At 40.8% G+C, this 20,581-nt stretch overlaps 1 protein-coding gene across 2 annotated transcripts; it reads left to right on the forward strand.

The window, feature by feature from the left end:
- The first annotated feature begins 389 nt into the window (after positions 1 to 389).
- Positions 390 to 12,978, forward strand: LOC126998750 (uncharacterized). 2 transcript variants are annotated; one of them, XM_050860752.1, is made up of 12 exons: positions 390 to 548; positions 6,201 to 6,288; positions 6,417 to 6,560; positions 7,096 to 7,150; positions 7,253 to 7,493; positions 7,967 to 8,201; positions 8,613 to 8,752; positions 8,997 to 9,120; positions 9,888 to 10,030; positions 10,154 to 10,288; positions 11,850 to 11,876; positions 12,255 to 12,403. In XM_050860752.1, the coding sequence occupies exons 1-11, from the start codon at positions 478 to 480 to the stop codon at positions 11,872 to 11,874; spliced, it is 1,401 nt and encodes a 466-aa protein (XP_050716709.1). In that variant the 5' UTR covers positions 390 to 477; the 3' UTR covers positions 11,875 to 11,876; positions 12,255 to 12,403. The 2 variants fall into 2 exon arrangements, with proteins under 2 accessions (XP_050716709.1, XP_050716708.1); XM_050860751.1 differs by lacking the exon at positions 11,850 to 11,876 and having other exon boundaries at positions 12,255 to 12,978.
- The last annotated feature ends 7,603 nt before the right edge of the window (positions 12,979 to 20,581 follow it).

A 20,581-nucleotide genomic window follows, 5' to 3' on the forward strand; every position in this document is an offset into this window, starting at 1 on the left:
ATTTTCTGCCCTCTTGTTTGTTTCTACTTATAATACACTTTTTTTTTCTTCTTCTCTCTTATTGCTGAGTAATTATAAGGATTGAAACTTCAGCAAAAGTATTATGATCAAGGAATACACCCAAATAAGTACCTATACAGTCGTGGTAGAATTATGGTATCAATATTTTCATAAATGCACTTAAATATACATTAAAAAGAACTTCAATAAATGCAACAATAAACTATCAATCAATCAATATCATGCCTCTATATATAATCATGGCTAGAAATAAAAGTGACAACCTATAGCCAATTAAACCTGGGGAAGGCGGTGGCTGAGATGTTAGCGTTGACTTCCTTCAAAAAATGTTTAAAAATGCGACCCAGAGACATTTTCTTGCGATGATATTTTACAGGCGAAACTACAGATAATAAAGGACAGTAGGAGAAGTAAAGGCCCGTCGTCTGGCAACACTGCGGGAGCCAAACAAGCAGCATGGCGGACGTGAGCCTTGACGACCTAATCCAGCGCCGCAAAATACGCTTCGGCAGGCAGCAGGGGACGAAGTGAGAGCCATGGAGTGTTCAGCCGTAATGTTAAGGCCGCACGGAGTAATTAGAAGAGTGGTCTGTGAGGCGGGACAACGTGTGGGAAGAGATACAGAGGATTATATTCACCGCTGGTCTTCCTAAGCAATGGTGGTTCATGATATATATTTGTCTTCTTTTCTTCCTTTGGTTTGCTTTTTCTTCCTCTGATTTCCTTTTCTTCCTCTGGTTTCCTCCTTTGCGTTCGTGTGTGCCCCTCACATAATGAACAAGTGGAATAAACTACCCGAAAGTGTCGTCCGCAGCCCTTGTGTCAACACCTTGATAAAACAGATTTGACAACCTGAACATATGAACGTAAGGGTTCCGCAAAAAGCCCACTGGCCTATACTTGGCAGCCACTGTTTACCTACCGCGAGTGGCAGTGTAGCACCTATCATCCGCCTCCCCAAGTCTATAATATAATCTCTTGAATGCAGTAATCTTGCTTGTTTACTTGTAGGTCTTGCAAGGCAGGATAGATCCAATACTCTCCGAGACCAATGTCCCTGTGTTGCATTACCGGACCAAGTGGACCTGCAACACAGGGACATTGGTCTCGGAGAGTGTTGGATCACTATTAACATAAGAACATAGGGAAACTGCAAGAGGCCGGGTGGCCTACACAGGGCAGCTCCAGAATCCCCCCCACTACTCACGATGGGTGAGGTGTAGTTACAGGGGTTACAGGTAGAGGCTTGATCCTCGTTAAACCAGCGGTACTAACTAGGCACGCACCAGTACCCTGTCACCTTACTGCACCCACACCTCACTGCCACCTGTCGTCTTCGTCCATGTAGCTATCCTGCAACACAGGGACATTGGTCTCGGAGAGTGTTGGATCACTATTAACATAAGAACATAGGGAAACTGCAAGAGGCCGGGTGGCCTACACAGGGCAGCTCCAGAATCCCCCCCACTACTCACGATGGGTGAGGTGTAGTTACAGGGGTTACAGGTAGAGGCTTGATCCTCGTTAAACCAGCGGTACTAACTAGGCACGCACCAGTACCCTGTCACCTTACTGCACCCACACCTCACTGCCACCTGTCGTCTTCGTCCATGTAGCTATCCAGTCTACTCTCAAAACAAGCTATCATCCCTGTACTGTACTAACTATGTGATTGCTGAGTCTATTCCATTCGCCCACCACCCTATTACTAAACCAATGCTTGCCTATATCTCTCCTAAATCTATACTTTTTAATTTAAATCCATTACTGCGAGTTCTATCCTGCTGGCTAATTCTCAGTACTTTACTTATATCTCCTTTGTTGTAACCCTTGACCCATTTGAATACTTCTATCAGATCACCCCGCACTCTTCGTCTTTCTAGTGAATGTAAGTTTAGATGTTTCAGCCTATTTTGATATGGGAGGTTCCTCAGCCCCTGAATCATCTTGGTCATCTTGCTCTTAGGCATTGCCTTGCAAGACCTACAAGTAAATAGGCAAGTAAACAAGTAAACATCCAGCTACTACACGGCTACCCAGCCTATTCCACTCGTCAACTACCCTGTATCCCACCTACTACTTCCTACCAAATCTTTTCATCCATAAACTTATCTAACCTCTTTTTGAACACATTTAAACTACTGCTGCATACTACCTCCCCTGGTTATGCATTCCAGAAATCTACCACCCTATGGGTAAAGATTTAAAAATATTTTAGTGACGGTTAAATCAAGGCAACAAAAGAAGCTAAAAAGTAAAAATATGCAACCTTGAGAGAGATGCACAGATATGAGGCACCCTTATGAGTAGTTAGGCCCTCCAGGATTGTCCATACATAGATGACTATGTATCTCTCCCATCTCCTACGCAGGGTGTATGTCCTGAGGTATCAGGGGCTTTCCCAGTAACTGAGGTGTTGTGCTCCCTGGATCCTGGTGCTAAATGTTCCCTGAGGGCCCTCTAGAGTAACAATGTCCTGGATCTTATGTGGGGACCATAGCTGGCAGCTGTATTCCAGCCTTGGTAGCACTAAAATAGTGTCCTCAGGTGTTGATAAGGGTTCTCACTCTCCCAGCTGTTTCTGGGACAATAATGCAACTAGTGCAGTCTTGCTCAATTAACTTGGGGTGAAGAAACTGATTTCAGGGGTGTGCTGAGAATGATTGCTGACTGTGATAGTAAAGAGGCATTCCATCATTTTACCCCAATAGAGGCCAGGGCACTAACTAGCCTAGTAATAAGAGTGAATTTCTACAAATTAATTCATCTCACAGTGACTTACAAAACTACATCTGGTGAGTTTTCATGTGATTTTGGCTGTTATATATATATATATATATATATATATATATATATATATATATATATATATATATATATATATATATATATATATATATATATATATATATATATATATATATATATATATATTAACTGGGCAGTTCACCACACATATGACAGTTATGTCATTATGGATTAGTCTTCAGTTTTGCTCCACCACCTTAAAATACGACATACACCTTCATGCTATGGTTAAAGGGTGAAAATACATGCCTCTATAATACAAAGGCATACATGGCTAAAAAAAACGTAACAACCTAACCAAAACTAATATACCTATGCAAGTGTCAGTCCTTGCTGCAGCATTTAGGTTTACTTGGGTGAGGATAGGTTAGTGTGTTTTCATAATATGGTTAGAGGGGTTGTGTTTTTGCCCTTTAACCATAATATTAAATTTTATATTCTATTTAGAGGTGGCAGACATTACATTAATAGGTCTTATCCATGATAATAAGAAAAATTATTTCAGGCTAGATATCTCCATATTTCACATTAATGATAACACTGGTAGTCAAAAGGGCAATCAAAGACTCAGGTGTGATAATTGATTGTACTCTATCATTCAAAGAACAAATTAACCATGTGATGAGAACAACAGGGTACCATCTAAGAAATATTTCATTTGTCTAGAAATACTTGGATGATAAGACCATGAAGATGCTTGTATATAATCATGTAACTACTAAGCTAGAGTACTGTAATTCACTTTATTATGGCCTATCTACATACCTACTGAGGAAACTATAACTTGTCATGAACAGAGCTGCAATGCTAATAAAGGGTCTGCCTCCACATGTGAGAATAACACCAGTACTTATAGACTTACACTGGCTACCAATTAAGGCAGGTATAGTCTACAAAATAAGTCTTGACCTATCAAGCAACACGACTTGGTAAACCTGGATATATGAGAGATTAATTACAGGACTTAAATCTGGACACTAGTATGTCACCAAGACACAGTGCAGAACAGTATATACTCTATGAGCCCAGAGTCAATCTGGAACTGGGCTTCAGAGCATTTGAGAAGTGTGCCCCACAGCTCTATATTGGGTAACCTGAGGATGTTAAGAACAATGGCAATCTAGCAACCTTCAAGAAAACACTGGAGACTCGCTTATTCACTAAATCCTATGACGTTACAAACATGAGAATCAAGGACAACTTTCAATGCTAACATCATTGTAATGATGTTGACGGCCCTGCAGAGCATTGTGCTGGCAGCGTAGTGGGGCCTGAAACCTCATCAACGTTAAACGGTAGTTGTGGCCAGGTGACCCACTAGCACAAACGTTGGTTTGAGGTTGTGTGTGTGCTACTTTGTAATAGTTTTGCCTTTATAGCCAGCAGTAGTAAGATCGGCTTTCATGGGCTTCATGGTGTGTTGCTGAAAGTGGGTAAGCCAGGCAAGAGGAGGCAGTGTAGGATGGGGCAAGTGTTACCCACAGTTGCAGCCATGAAGAAACCCCCATACCAAACACCTCTTTTAATCCTTTAGGGTTAGTTTCATATTAACTACTCATCCTGATTCAATAGGTGTACCTAACATCACCATAGCCAATCCAGGATTCAGGACGTTTCCTAAGGTAGAGGAGGTAGCATTATAATTGTATTTCGTAAAGAATCCTTATAACCAAAAACTAACTGAAATTATGAGTATTATTTTTTGCCACCATTGCCAGATTGTCGTACTCAGAGCATAGTATTTACCTGTTTCTGATGCCTAATTATTGCCAAGAAACATCAAAATTTAACTCTTTTAACGATAATTATAAATTAGTTTCCTTATTGGAGCCCAGAAAACAGTTTGGGGGTAGGAAGTCGGGAAATATAATCGGCTAAGTACGACAATCGGGCAACATTGAGGCTGTAGCTCCAAGGCCAGAGGCCTGAAATAGCATATTTTTACTGCGTAAAGCAGGTGATGTCACTTATTGTGACTTCATGAGCTTTCATATTTATCTTTGTATATTTTGTAGAGGCAAAACTTACATTACCTGTTTCATTTTTACTAGTGACCCGAATTGGTGCCTGATTATCACAACAGAATTTCACTCAAACAAGTGAATCAGACACCACAGAAATATTACCAGTGTGTGTATGAATGAATACAAAGATAAGCACATACTTTGATTTAACTCTAGGATGTCTCGTGGATAGGCTACTCTTTAGCCTGCTACCGGCTATGGCTGCCCAAAAAGTCCCTCCGCCAAGTTTGTACCCCCCCCATTTGGTGATTGTTAGGTACACCTATTAGGATTGTTTTTATTTCAGCAAAAAAAAAGTTGAAAGTTTCAGATGGGGAAAAAGGTAAAACTCCTGTGTATTTCAGTGTCACAAATACATTTTCATTAATAACAACATTTTTCAGGCACCTGTTCAACATGATTGGTGAGGTCCTGCTATATTCATCAAAATATAAATCTTATTGTACAGTGTATATATATATATATATATATATATATATATATATATATATATATATATATATATATATATATATATATATATATATATATATATATATATATATATATATATAAAAACAGGGGTTCCCATTTCTCTACTTATGATGCTTTTCCCCAAATCTTGAAACCCACATCCCCCTGTTATCAGCAATTTATTTTATACATTTAGACATTCTCATTCTTAACCCCTTCACTACGGCTGGGCCAAAACAGCGCCCCGCACCGTATCCGGGATCGCCGCGCGTGCCAAATTTCAAATGTCGCTATTGAATATAACAACTTTTCAGCCATAAACTCAACATAATCAGCATGTATATTATATATGAAAACATGCAGAATAAAATAGTGCACATAAAGAAACATAAATAATTGATAATTTTGAGATTTAAGCATAAATCTAGAGATAAAATAACTCATATTGGCTAAAGCGAGCCAGGACGCAGTATACGCGCCCTTGGATATGGTACGGGGCACGCAAGGACGCAGTATACGCGTCTTCGTGTTGAAGGGGTTAACCAGCCCTGACATTCCCCAAAAGATACCCTGATGTTCTCTGTCAGCACTCACTAGCAGAATATGTAAAAGCATTGAAAATAATCTCAAAATGGAAAGCTGTGAAAAACATTCTCCCAAGTCGTCTCTTTCTAGCAAGGCTTTGTGCCCCCACAGCCAATCTTTCAACCCCTCAGAGGGTTGTGACCCATTGGTTGGGAACCCCTGGCATGTAATATAACATTTTGACTTACAAACTGTTTCTCCTAATAAGGAAGATTTAGCTATGATGTGGTTTGACTTGGCTAGTTCATATATACACCTACAGTATCAGCATGAGATTCTGAATATGTAATTTTTTTTCTCTTATTCAAGGGTCAATGATGGTGGGGGCAAGGGCTGGGTGCCAATGAAAGGACGCCTCAACAAGCCAGGATACTCTGACCGCACTACTCCCTCTGGGGTAACTATAACAGGTTTTGTAATTATTTTTAAGTCTTTACAGATTAAAGTGTAGCCTCATATGTATTGCATGGGAATAAGCGGTGTGTCATAATAACTTTCCGTCGCTGATTACACTACCTGTTGCAGGGGTTTGGGGATGTGAGGAACAAAATAATCCACAAAAAGAGGCTTCGTATGAGGGATGCGCGGGATCGCCTGGCTGAGCTTGCCAAACAAGGCGATGCTCGGGACCGCATCAACAAAATGAGGAAGAAAACTGTCCCGTTGAAGGTGAGTTTTTTAATCCAAGTTCATAAAGGGATTACATGGTTCTGCCTGATAGTATAATGTGTTAATAATTTTTTGCTTCTTTTTTTATAGTATCATACATCTGTGGTTTCAATCAGTTTGAATTTTTCATTTAACTATTTGTTAACTTACCATATCTACTGCTATTGATTTATCCTTTTAATGTAAAAGTCACAGCTCAGAGGAAAGCTATAAACATGAAAAAGCTCACTATAGCAAATGCATTTACGTTGGCATCGCCGAAGGGAAGGGGTTAACATTTAATCATTCTTGTGATTTTTTTTTTTATCTTCCAACCAAGAAAAAAAAATGTTTTTTTCCTTCATTTGACTTTAATATCACTGTAACTGTTCTATTTCATTAGCTGATCTTTTCACTCAGACTTTCAACTCCCAACAAATATATGTATGGAGTACTTTTCTTTCAATTTTGCTTTCTTTGCAGTCCTGCGCGTGCACCGAGGCCACGCGCAGCTGTAGCGTATCCCTCATCTTTACTCTTTACCTTACCTTTGCAGTCCCCACCAGTCTGGAATCCTGAGAAGATCATGCATAATGAAAACCAACCTTCACGTAAGTTAACATTCATAAAATTGTTCATACTTTACTTATTGTTATACACTGATGTTATGAATTTGATAATTATGTTACATCAAGAAAACTTTTATTTTATAGATTTAACAGGCAAGACTCGCATGAGAGGTACAGCACTAATTCGGACTGTGGCGGGTGAAGTGAACAGCACAAAGCCTCCAGGTCCTCCAATTCGTCGCCAACTGACCTCAGGACTTCAGTCTACGCAGAGGAGAAATATCACAAGTGGCCGTTATCACCCCATACCCAGCAACCCTCATGTGGTCACTATTAAAAATGAGAAGGCAGAAATGCAAAGCCCATACAATCAGAGCTTCAATAGGTTTGTTGTTTTATTATTTATTTGGAATTTTTATCTTACTATATTGAAAACACTCAGCTCACAACTAGGAGATCCTTGGTCTGATCGTCATTCATTGTGGAGACGGATTGGCAATGTTCTTACTTTTTTGCCTCTTACTTATAAGTCCTTAGGTACTAAGTATCACTGTTGTGGCCTGCATCCCCTTGTATGTATATTTTGTATGCTTTCCTTCACAGCACTCAATTTCAGCATAGAGAGCGTTTACTTTTAAGGGCACCCATGAGTGTTGATAAGCTTAACATGGTGCTTCTTCCTATGCAGTTGGTGATAGCTGAGGCCTATACTCTTTCTTATTCATTTATTCACTTTGGCAAATTCTCTTTCTAAGTAACTCAATTGTACTTTTAATGTATTTGGTTGAATTTCCTGTGCCTGATTTATAGTCTCTGGGCAGTCTTCTATTTAGTCATACATCATGGTAATTCCTACAGTTTCAGAGCACAAGTAAGGGCCCAGCCAGTGAAGCATGCCACACGCGTTCCCATGTCCAGGGCCGCCACAGTACCATCATATGCCTCTTTGAGCCGGGAGAGGAGTGGAATGCGTTCAGCAGGAATGATGCAGGCCAGACCTCCAGTGTCACTGATGCACCGCCCTAGGAAGTCCCCTGATATGGAGGAGGTTCATCCAACTAGGCTGGAAATAACCACTTCTAACAATTATAAGGTTGGTATTTTCCACTTTTCTTAGTACAGAAGTGAGGGTATGTACAGCCATTGGAATATACTGTGTATACTGCATAAAGGTAACCGCATGTTTTTTCTTACAGCAATTTTTGTTCCACCAAATACCTGCATTTCCCCATCTCAACTTTGATTTTCTTTTCTATGTCATCCAGTCTTCCTTCCAAATATATTCCTATCCTAATAAAGAGAGATGTGGGAGCAGCATGTGTACATGACTCCTCTCTCTCTCTCATGTCACATATGGCTGGCATTGGTCAAAATGAACCTAGGGAACAGGTGGGCTATTGGTCTTCACCGAATTGTCTGCCAGGTTTGGTGCCCAGCATAGTTCAGTGACATGCACCTTCCTTGTAATTTTCTTTTCTAAAGAAGAATTTGTCTTTGTTTATAGGAGCCCAGCCCAACCTACAGTGATGACTGGGATTATCCTGCCAGACACCCACCTCGTCCCCCTATAGCAAGACCAGTTCCTGCAAGGCTTCCAGACACAGGACCTGAAAGACTGGCTGTCAGAGTGCCTGCCAAGAAGAGGTAACAATATATTTTATTACTTGAGGGTGGGCTTGGTGTAATGCCTCTTATTTTCCATTGATTTAAATTGGGGAGCTTGTTGTTTTATCCACAAAGTTGTTATTCCTGATTCCTCACATTGTGGCATCAGTGAGGCCACCTTTTTTTATTACTGTGAAAGTATTTCATCCATCTATTACATAGACAATTGAGATGATGGTAAAAAAAAATTGTTGATTGCCTCACTCAAAATACTGTTTTGCAGGCCTATCTACGAGGAAAAACAAATTGAGCCCATGCGCCATCCCAAGAAAATAGCTGCAATATCCTCAGGGCTAATGGCTCGCCTTGATCAACCCCAACGAACCAGCCAGATGCAGGGAACGAGGGTAAGTGTGCTAACCTAAATATAAACTAGTTGTAGCCTACAGCTTTGAGTTGCATTACCTTCTGTTCAAATAATCTGGAAATTACGGATATTATTTGACCCCAAATTGATACTAATGGCATGGCATAGGGGATATAGGGGGTTATTCCTGTGAGTATAAGAAAGGCCTGTATGTACATGAAAGGGGTACTAAAAATGTCACAAATATGAAATAGAAATTTGCCCGGAATCCTGAAGGTTATTTAAATGGACTGGTGTCCTCAAACCAAAATATGGTAAATGCAGGCTTCAGAATGGGGCCTGTTGGTCGACCTCAGCCTGTTAGTGGCATAGGCAAGTAATTTTTAGTGGTTCATGCTGCCTCAGAGCCCCACTTCGTCCTCTTGAGAGTTTCTCTAGAGTCTGGGTTGATAGGTACTTACATAGAGGAAATTCATCATATTTATTATTATTATTATTATTATTTTTTTTTTCATCTATTGACTCAACAATTATGACAGAGGGCTTCACACATTCCCTTTACCCACCTCATAACTCCAGTTTTGGAGGAACCACACCTCTAAGGCTATTTTCTCCTTACATTTTTTGTCCAACTAATTTAAATTTCACTAACTACTCAGTTTTGTAGGGTGACAACCCTTGTCATTGTTTAAGGAATTTCATTTAAGTTATTGTAATTATTATTTTGCCATTGATAAGAGGCTATTTTGATTCCTCACCCTGGGTAAAAGAAATGCCAGCTGATGATTTTCCTTTGAATTGTTTTAGGTACTTGTGACAAACTTGCATCACTGTGTAAGTGTTGAAGACATGGAAGAGCTCTTTGGCACAATTGGTACCATCATCTCTGCACGTATGGTGAGGGAAGGCGTGGCAGAAGCCATCTTCCTGAATGAAGAGGACGCTCACAAGTACTGTGCTTTGTTTATCTATCTCATAATTATGCTATGATTATATTCTTGATAAATATTTCTTTAACAATTTTCTGTTTAACTACCATACATATAGCATTGCTAATAGCATTACTTTCACAGGTCAGTGGAAGTGTTCAATAACCGCCAGCTGGATGGGCAACCAATGTGTGTATCGGTGTGCAAAAAGGTTCCAGTTCTTCCTGCTCCTCTGCAACCCCCCAAAACAGAGACTAAGTCAGTCTTGAAGGCTGCAAGGTGAGGTGGCACTTATATTTCCTTCAATTCAAAACTTTAGCAAACTAAATGTTACAAGGCACCATTTGGGGTGCATGGAGTGCCCTGCTGGGAGGCTGCCACCCCAGTGTAGGAAGAAATACTAGATTAGATTACAATAGGCCCTTAATATTAACAGGGGGATACATACACAGAAACACTTGGTGTATATTAAAATTTCTGATCTTTATGCTGCCCCTCTTAAAATTGGCCTAAGACAGCCATTATCTGTTCCATGTGAATCAACAACACAGAACAGGTATTTACTGTACATAGAAATGGTTTTCTGATGTAGCAGTTGTCTAAAAAGGGAATAAGCGCCAGGTATCATATTATACATGAAAATGGAAACAAACAAATCATACACAATGCAGCATGTCTTGTGTTGTAGAATGAACAAAAGCATTGCACTGTCATTATTATTATTATAGTAGAGGAAATTGTTCATTATATATATATATATATATATATATATATATATATATATATATTATATATATATATATATATATATATATATATATATATATATATATATATATATAATGGGCCCCAGCCCCTTGCTTCACTCATGCTGCCCCCTGGAGCTTTACTTCTTCTTGAGAGAGAGTTTTGCTAGAGTCCTGGTTGATAGGTGCTCATCAGGACAGCATGTGGGTTGTCTTCAGCCACACTCAGCAATGACTGAAAATTGGCAGCTTGTAGCAGTGGACGGGACTTAACCCAGATCCTCTAGGACATTATGCCAGCATGCTGAAAAGAAAGAACTGTGAGCATGGGGGTAAAAAGGGATATAAGGAAATGTACTATCCTCCTAACTTAGTCATAAGCATAAGAGATGTGGATGTGAAATGAAGCAAAGCAGTTCCAAATACACTCAAGTGAAAATGAACTGTAGCATACAAGGTGCATTCAGTTTGTCAGCATGGATGTAATAGCAGAGGGTGTCGATTGTGAGAGGTTGAATGGGTAAAGCATAGTGCTCTGAGATGGTTTGGACGTGTGATGAGAATGAATGAGGATGACCTTGTTAAGAAATAATTATGAGAGCAGGCTTGAGGGAAGGGCTGTCAGAGACCACCAGTGAAATGGATCAATAAAGTGGACAAGTTTTGGAGAAAGTTGATAGCTGATCATGTTGAGTGGGAATAGTGAAAGAGGGAAAGTTAGAGATCCTTCTGTTGTTGCCACCCCTTTGAGGAAACAGGACATTGGAGTCTTAGATAGACTGACTACTCCAGGTGTTCAAAGCGAAGATAGGATCATGGAAAGGAAATGCTTCATGAGGTTATTTCCTATCACCTCGAACATCTTCCTTGATGAGTGATGTGATGGACAGGCATATTTTGGATGAAGATTAGCAACAAAATACAAATGACATTCATTAACCCTGCCCTAAAGTTTTTCTCTTGGCATAGTCTGATACATATAAAATTTACCTGAGTGTGATTTAAGAGTAATTGTAGTTTATAAATTTGCTCAGGAGAGTGAAGCTTAGCTTCATAGTTTATTAACATTATTTTTCTTTTTCATGGGACGATAGAGGGCGCACTGGGTACTATATCTGAGAGTAAGTGTGTCTTCCCATTGTTTTCATGCTAAATAAATGTAAATGGTCAGCCTCCCAGCTGCACAATGTGACTTTTTTCAGATACTAGGGTTGTGAGTGTGTCACATACCTCTTATGTATTGAGTGGATGGATTCATTAAATACTTGAAATTGATTCACAGTGTGAAGTGCAATAGTAATAATGACCATATTCATAGTTACAATAGTAAAGCAATAATAATAAATATTAATCATATTGATAAATCACAAAACTAGGTGTGCCATTCTCAGCAAATACACATAATGAAATGTCACAAGTACTATTATTTTATGCTTATATCATGTTGGAACATTGTTTCCTGATTTTTTCTATAGTTGTCTTTGGTCTGACACAAACAGTGGTGGCAGCAGCAGTGTGGTGAAGCCAACAACAACCAATCCCGTCATGAAGAGGCATGCACCAGTTACCCCTAACATCAGTGCTATACATCAGGCATTGTTCAATAGGTCACAGCCACCGACTTCAGGCCAAGTTTTCCTCGTGAAGCTGCCAAAGCCTCAAGCTAAAAAGGATATCATATAGACACCCTCTTTAGAAATATTATTTAACTTATATTCAAGAACAGAAAAATATAGGCCAGAGTGGTCCAACAATGGGTTTGTGGGTTGATTTTTCATGGTGTGCAAACTCTGATGTTAATATATTGATTCATTCTATAAACATTAAAGTAATTGCAATTCTAAGGCTATGCAGTATATGAAATAATACTAGATTACTTGCTAGCCCTTCCTAAGACTTTTGTATCTCTAAAAGACCATATATTATTTTTTTAAGCCTTAGTATAGGTCTTCGGTTTAAAAAATATATATATGTATATATGCATTCATGTACAGTATATACATGATTCAACTTGTGGCCATTGACAAATTTCAAATTTAGTACTGAAGGCCCATGGTGTCAGTTGGACCGCCCTGTCATAAGTTACTGCATGTTTCTTAATTTTTTTATTTTGAAAAAGAAAATGCTATCCAGTCAAAATGGTGACCATGTAACTGTACAGAATTCAACTGCACATGATAAAACTTGTTAAGATTTTTGATTTAATAAATACTGCAAATTGAAGTGGAGTTTTGTTATTCAAACCAGAATTTCTGTGGTGAAATCCACGTTGTTCCTGAATAAGGATGGTTGGGATGTTATTACACAATTACTCAAAATATCTTTTAATGTGCATAAATTGGATAGTAAACCATCACCATATAATACTGATGGCAAGACAAAAACCAAGGCTGTACACGGCTCAGTAAATAGCTACTTTGTATCAACAAACCAAACGGTTCATCTGGTCAAACTTAGATTAGGGTAGGCGGTGGCCGAACTGGTAGCGTACTGGGCTCACATTCACCGCGTGATGGACGACGCGGGTTCGAATCCCCACGCTACCACTCGGATTTTTCAGTCACCGCCGAGTGGCTTAAAACTACCCACATGCTGTCCTGAAGACCACCCATCAACCCGGACTCTAGAGGAAGCCGTCCAAGCGAATCAAGAATGAGTTCCGGGGGGCAGCATGAGCCAATGCAAGATGGCGCCACTATAAACACTCGCCTGCGCCAGAACGGGCTGGGCCGACCATCAGGCCCCAACTGGAAGAAGCCTTGGGCCGACCATCAGGCCCCACCAGGAAGATGCCTACCGGCGCAACAGGCAAACGACGTAAAAAAAAAAAAAAAAAAAAAAAAAAAAAAAAAATGCTGGCATATTCCTCAACATTTTCTACTGTAAAGTGCTCACTGAGTTTGAACCCATAGTCGAAAAGTAATTAAGGCATTGCTATGACGCTGAATTTAAGCTACAGATCGTAGGTTTTCAATGTTTTGGGGGGCCTGAACATACAAATGGTTTAGCTGGGGGCATACACTAAGCTGAGCATGGCCTCACTGCTCATCTCTGTCGCATTGACCTGTGAGTCTGGCAGGAAGTAACTCATTACCCTGGGACACTGGGCCAGTGTCCCAGGGTGTGACATCTGTTACCAACAGTTTACCTTTCCCGTTTCCCCTGGTGCCTATTTACTGACCAGCCCAATAGGGACCAATGGCTTAGTAGATAGGCCTGCTAAACACTGCACCGTGGAGGCTTATGAACCTAATGGAGTTTTATATTCTCCTTTAAAGTCTGTGCTGACACAATGTTGCATGTCTAAAAGGTCACCTGAATGAAGGGCTGGGGTTAGGCAAGCACATAAGGATGGGAAGGGTACGGGGAGAGGGCAGGAGGTGTGCGAACTCGTCTATTAACCCTGGGACATTTGAATAATATATATATATATATATATATATATATATATATATATATATATATATATATATATATATATATATATATATATATATATATATATATATATATATATATATATACACACACATATTATAATTGGAAATTATTGGACATGGTGAATATTTCACCTCATACAATGAACAAGGTTCATTATATGCAAAAAGTTTGGGTCCCTTGGATTTTTTTTTTTTTTTCTTCTTTTTTTTTTTACAACAAATTGGAACAAAATGTATTTACCCTTTGCTGGTAAGGTTTTAAGGTTTGTGAAAAAATATGAAACCTCCAAGCTGTGTTTTTCCTGTTTGGGCTGCTCAGGAGACTGGCCCGCGGCACATTCGCCCCTCAGTGGTCACACACACCACACAGACGCAAACCTCAAAACCTTACCAGCAAAGGGTAGATACATTTTTTTTTCTACCAGCAGGTACCACGTTAGGACATTTGGCTCAAAACGACAGCCAGTATTAATTTTTCCCGAAATAGAGAAGAGGAACCAAGTTAAGTCAAAACAGTTCTTGTCTCCGAGTCGCCGCCGAATAGCCAATACGGTCAAATGGACCAGTGGAGAGGTGTCTTGATACACTCTTCTTGAAAGAGGTCAAGTCATAGGCAGGAGGAAATGCAGACAAAGGAAGGCTGTTTCAGAGTTTACCAGTGTAAAGGATGAAAGAGTGAAGATGCTGGTTAACTCTTGCATGAGGGGTTTGGACAGTATAGGGATAAGCTAGAGTAGAAAGTCGAGTGCAGCAGGGGGAGGGGATCAAGGCATGCAGTTAGCAAGTTCAGAAGAGCAGTCAGCATGAAAATATCGATAGAAGATAGAGAGGCAACATGGCGGCAGAATTTAAGAGGTAGATGACTGTCGATAAGAGGAGGGGAGTTGATGAGACGAAGAGCCTTTAAGTGACTAAGAGATCTGTGTGAGTGGAGCCCCCCAACACATGTGATGCATACTCCATACGAGGGCAGACAAGGCCCCTGTTTATGGACAGCATTTGTATGGGGGAGAAGAACTGGCGGAGACGATACAGAACACCCAACCTCGAGGAAGATGATTTAGTGAGAAAGGAGATATGGAGTTTGCAGTTGAGATTTTGAGTTAAGGATCGACCAAGGATGTTTAGTGTATGTAAGATTAGGGAAGGGTAAGGAGGGTTAGGGAAGGTAAGGAAAAAGAAGGATAAGGTATGTGAGAGGAGGTAAGGGAATGTTAGGAAAGGGTAAGGAAGGTTAGGGAAGATTAGGGAAGGTAAGGTAAGGAAGGTAATGGAAGGTAAGGTAAGGAAGGTTAGGGAAGGGTAAGGAAAATTAGGGAAGGTTAGGAAGGATAAGGTAGGTTAGGGAAGGTAAATGTCCGGGGAAACTCAAATGAGCCAGACTGTGAGGACGTCGAAAGTAACAGAGCGACGTGCCTGCCTAAACCCCTTGCTTCAAGGGGCACAAGAAGCCTGCAGCCCAGAGATCAGCTTGGTGTGGACTTGGACCAAAACAAATGTCATTAACTTCATAATTGCTAGCTCTTGCGAGGATTATCGTTATTCACTGCTTACGAAAGGCAGAAAGCTTTATATTTAGTTATAATAATACACCCTTGATTCAATCTTATTTATCTACTTCATTTTCGTTTTCATCAGCTTAGCCATTGCATCTCCCCGCCCGTCACCTCAACACTTTTAGACGCCACATGGCCCCGTAACATAGCTTTATCGTATCTCCAGTAACAGAACAATATCTTCTAACACTGTCTTACCTCAAATAACAATGCACAAGGCCCTGGGAAGCTCGTCAAGGCAAGAGGAAAACGGGTCAGCGCAGCGAACCCATTACCGATGAGGCGTTGAGTTGAGTCGAGTTGTCGGTCGGGAGTCTTGCCTTTATAACGGCACTCCCTGATGTAGCTTTTTTTTTCTGGGTCTGATCTTGATCTTGACCTTTGTAGCGCCAGCTCCTGTGAAAAGAAAAAAAAAAAACATGCGGGAAGTCAATGTTCTCGTGGCAAGATATCATTCCCTACATCTTGCACGCCACATGCCTTCCAAGAACTCTTTCACTGCCTCAATCACTCGTCCACTCGTCTCTCCACTGAGCCCCAGCAGCAGCACCATCCACTCCCTTCCAGTCCTCCCGTTTACTCCACGTCCCATCTCGCTCAAAAACACATGCATCATCTTCGTTCTCTCCCTGTCATACTTCTTGCATTCCAGCACTACATGCTGCACAGTCTCATCCACACCCCTATCACACATCTGGCACACTTTGCTGCGGGACTCAGACCATCTATAGTTCCTTGCATTCCAAGGAGACTATAGTCTCTTTGTTGCATTCACATCCAGACACTGCGCTCTAGCACGGAAGTCGGAAAAGATCACCTCCCAGGCTTCCCTCATACCACACCTCACACTTTGGGGCCTCTTTCTCCCTATACCAGTCGAGAGTTTCCTTTCTTTCCATTTCATTCTTCCACTTGCTCAATCCCTCATCTTTAACTGCCATATCTATCACATTCTTCCACTTTCTTACATCCCACTCAAACCCCTCTCCATTTCTGTTTGTTATTCTCCATTCAAACACATTCTGTCTATCTTCAAAGGGTCGGTACACCCACCTACTTAGCATAACATTCCTGTCTATCATTCGCCCACATTTATTCGCCCATTTGCCATCTCTTATACTCCACAAGTATACTTTCCTTGCTAATCTTGCATCCTCCATTTGTTCCAGTCTCACTTTATATCTCAAGGTTGCCTTCACTAGTCTTTCCCTAAACGTGCTCGAGATCCATCCCATGTCACCCCTAAGAGCCTCTACTGCTGCAAACCTTGGTGCATTCAGTGCCATTCTTGCTACCCTATTCTGCCCCACTTCCAATTTTTCTATCTCACTGTCATTCCATGTCATCACATCCATTCCATACATAATGCTCGGGACAGCCACACTCTTCCAAACCTCACGGATGACATCATACTTGCTCGCTCTCATCCTCGCTGCACTCCCTAAACGGCCTACCCACTGGTTTGCCATACTTATCTTTACATTCTTGGCCCTGCCGCATCCATTTACCTCCATCCACACCCCTAGGTACTTGTATTCTTCCGTCTGTTCCAACTCATCCCCTTCCAGTCTCCAAGTTGTTTCTCTCTCGTCCTCTGACCTATTTACTATCATTACTTTGCTCTTCTCACTACTGAACCTAACCCCAAAATCCCTTCCATAACCCCCTACCACATCTAGGAGACTCTGTAGTTCTTCAGCAGACTCATAACCACCACATCATCCGCATACAACAACACACATACTTTATCCTCTCCAATTTTCACTCCTGCATTCATTCTCCTCATTCTGACTGCTAATTCCTCTGTGAAAAGACTAAATAATGTTGGTGATAATATACAGCCTTGTCTCACTCCTCTTTCACTCTTCACCCAACCTGTCTCTAGATCACCTAGTCTATACTTTGCTCTTGTACCTACATACATACTTCTGATTATGTTAACAATCTTATCACTCAGCCCAACTTTTTCAAGCACTCTGCATAACACATCTCTATTCACCCTGTCATAAGCTTTCTCTATATCTAGGAAGCCTAAGTACAGTTTCCCTCCCTCTCTCTTTTTCCTTTCAATCAGCTCATTTACAACAAACATGTTATCTTCTGCTCGCCTGTCCACTCGGAACCCGTTCTGCTCCTCACCCAGCACCCTGGCACTCTCAATCCATTTACACAACCTTTCATTCAACACAGCACTAAAGATTTTTCCTATTGAGTTTACCAGAGAGATTGGCCTATAGTTCTTTAATTCCTGCTTACTCTTATGCCCACCCTTGTGGATCAGAGTCACTCTACATTCATTCCATTTACTTGGCACTCTCTCTTCTTCCCATACCTGGTTGAATAACTCAGTCATCCTCTCAATCACAGCCGCACCTCCATTTTTATACAACTCATACGGGATATCTCATCTGGTCCTGCAGCCTTACCATTCTTCTGTCTTTTCACACATCTCTCAACTTCCTCCCTCCTGATCCTTTCATTCAGCTCATTTGCATCTTTCCTCTCCATAGTCACACATCCTTCTCTCACACCAAATACTTCCCCTACTCCTCCTATTTCTTCCCAAAACTCCCTAATTGACTCCCTCATTTTCTCCTTATCTGTAATTTTTTCACCATTCACCTTCAGACTTTCCACATTCTCACTGTCACTCATCCTCTCACCTCTCAGGAATCTATACCACTCACGACCTCCCTCAAGCCCTTTCTCTCTCAGGGTCTGAATCACACTTCTTTCACACTGAACCTTTGCACTCATGATCTTCCGCTTTGTCAGTCGTTGGTGTCTCACATGGCTTTCCCATGCATTCTGGTACTCACCCTCAGCTTCTTCGCTTTCTTGCCTCCTTCTCCTCAGTCGTCTACACAGTCTATTTAGTCTCTTTCGTTCTTTCCTAGCTGTCCTAATATCATCGTTCCACTACGGTTTCCTTACACGCTTTCTACCATTTGTTCTCACATACCCTACATGTTGGACTGCAGCTCCTCTCACATTCTCTACGAGCCTTTCATTCAAAGCGTCCACATCATTCAAACTACCCGGCTCCCAATTTCTTTCACTCAAGTCTACCTGAAAATTTTCCCACCCTACATCTCTCAGTCTCCACTTCTTCTTCCTGTCCTTTTCTTTCATTTCATTTCTACCATTCAGCCCGCACTCCACGGTCAACATATTATGGTCAGACACAATATCAATCATTCCCTCTTCATCTATCCACATACGAGACACACATTCGCGCATTCTCCCATTTACCAGTACATAATCAATCGCAGACTCCTGATTTCTTGCACTCCAGTTCACACGTCCCTCAGCCAGAGTTTCATTCAGGTTCTCTAAGTTCATTTCACTTGCAAACTCAGCTAGCATTTCTCCATTCCGATTTATACGTTCACCTAACATACCTGTATGTGCATTCATATCACCCATAACAATCACTCTCTCTCCTGCATGCTCTCTCACAACTTTTCTAAGGATATTGTACTTTCCCCTGTTTTCCCTTGCTGCTCTTTCACCCTCTACAGTCATATACACAACAACCATTACTACTCTTTCTAGTCTGCCCTTTTTATTCTTGCATTCCACACTCACGGCCAATACATCTTCACTGTCCACCGCAGAGGCAGAGAAAAACCTGGGACTCGATGTTACCAGGCTACCAGTGAAGGGATATCCAGCATACCAGTACCACATGGGAAACACTCCACTGTCCACCACAGAGGCAGAGAAAGACCTGGGAGTGTATGTTGGCTACCAGTGAAGGCCAAATCTATGCCATTCGCAGCGTACGGGTTAAATTCAGACGGGCAATCTTTTAACCAGTTACGTTCGTGAAAGCACAGGAAAATGTTACTGAGGGTCGGACCTAGCGGGATACCCATAGCCACTCCGTCAGTTTGTTTATAACTCATTATTAAAAAGGAAAATACTGTCTTTTGACGCTATCTCTATTAGTTTTCGAAAGGAAGTTATATCGTACCCCATTACAAGGTCTGTATCTTTGAAAAGTTCATTAATGCAAATATCTATTGTTTCATCTAACTCCCTTCTCCTTTGTTGTTTTACTTGCAACAATAAACTATCAATCAATCAATCAATAACGGAATGTTCGTGAATAAAGACTCTGGGTCGTATAAAAAGACATTTCGCCGCCCAAGAACATCTATTTGACAAGGCTTTCGCAGGAGTTGTGGGCATTTCCAGTAGTAGTTTTATGGTAGGTTGACCCTTCTTCTGTACCCTGAGCCTAAAAACACTCATTAGAACCTGATTGATATCCCCCTTTGAGCTTTAGAAACAGCTGATGTGAGAAGGGAAAGTGTCTTGTAACACCAGACTGCGTCGAAACTAGCCATGACGCAACTCTTTCTCTTTAACGATGTTAGCTCTTTAACAAATTAAAGTATCTTTGCAGGAATACAAGTTCGTTGTAATCAGTGCTAGGATTGGAACAAGATACTTCGCAATATTATAATCAAATGTTCCAATGGCAGATAAAATTGGTCTGAGGGCAACCATCCTTGTGGACTTTTGATATCCCATACATTATGCTGGTTTGGAACCGTTGGGCCGTAGTCTAGAGTATATTGATAAAATCTTCTTTTAGTTGATTTCGCAACAGCCCGTGTGATTTGTCTTCTAATTTTAAGAGTTCATGAAATATATTATTAGTAGCTAACATGCGGGAAGAAGGGATATTATGAGATATCTTTCTGCATAAGTAAATAAGTAGCATGGAGGGAGATTTACAAAGAAGGAAATTTATGTGATTCCCAAACTGAGTGATGAAAAGAGGAGTGATCTTAAGGATGAAATATAAAGAATATGAGTTCA

The sequence above is a fragment of the Eriocheir sinensis genome, chromosome 15 (assembly GCF_024679095.1).
Source record: "Eriocheir sinensis breed Jianghai 21 chromosome 15, ASM2467909v1, whole genome shotgun sequence".
NCBI classification, from domain to species: domain Eukaryota; kingdom Metazoa; phylum Arthropoda; class Malacostraca; order Decapoda; family Varunidae; genus Eriocheir; species Eriocheir sinensis.

Coding starts and splice junctions, on each gene's coding strand:
- LOC126998750 (XM_050860751.1), top strand. CDS start 478: ATGGCGGACGTGAGCCTTGACGACCTAATCCAGCGCCGCAAAATACGC. Junction 7,151..7,252: donor TAATGAAAACCAACCTTCAC/GTAAGTTAACAT, acceptor TTTATTTTATAG/ATTTAACAGGCAAGACTCGC. Junction 10,031..10,153: donor AATGAAGAGGACGCTCACAA/GTACTGTGCTTT, acceptor TTACTTTCACAG/GTCAGTGGAAGTGTTCAATA.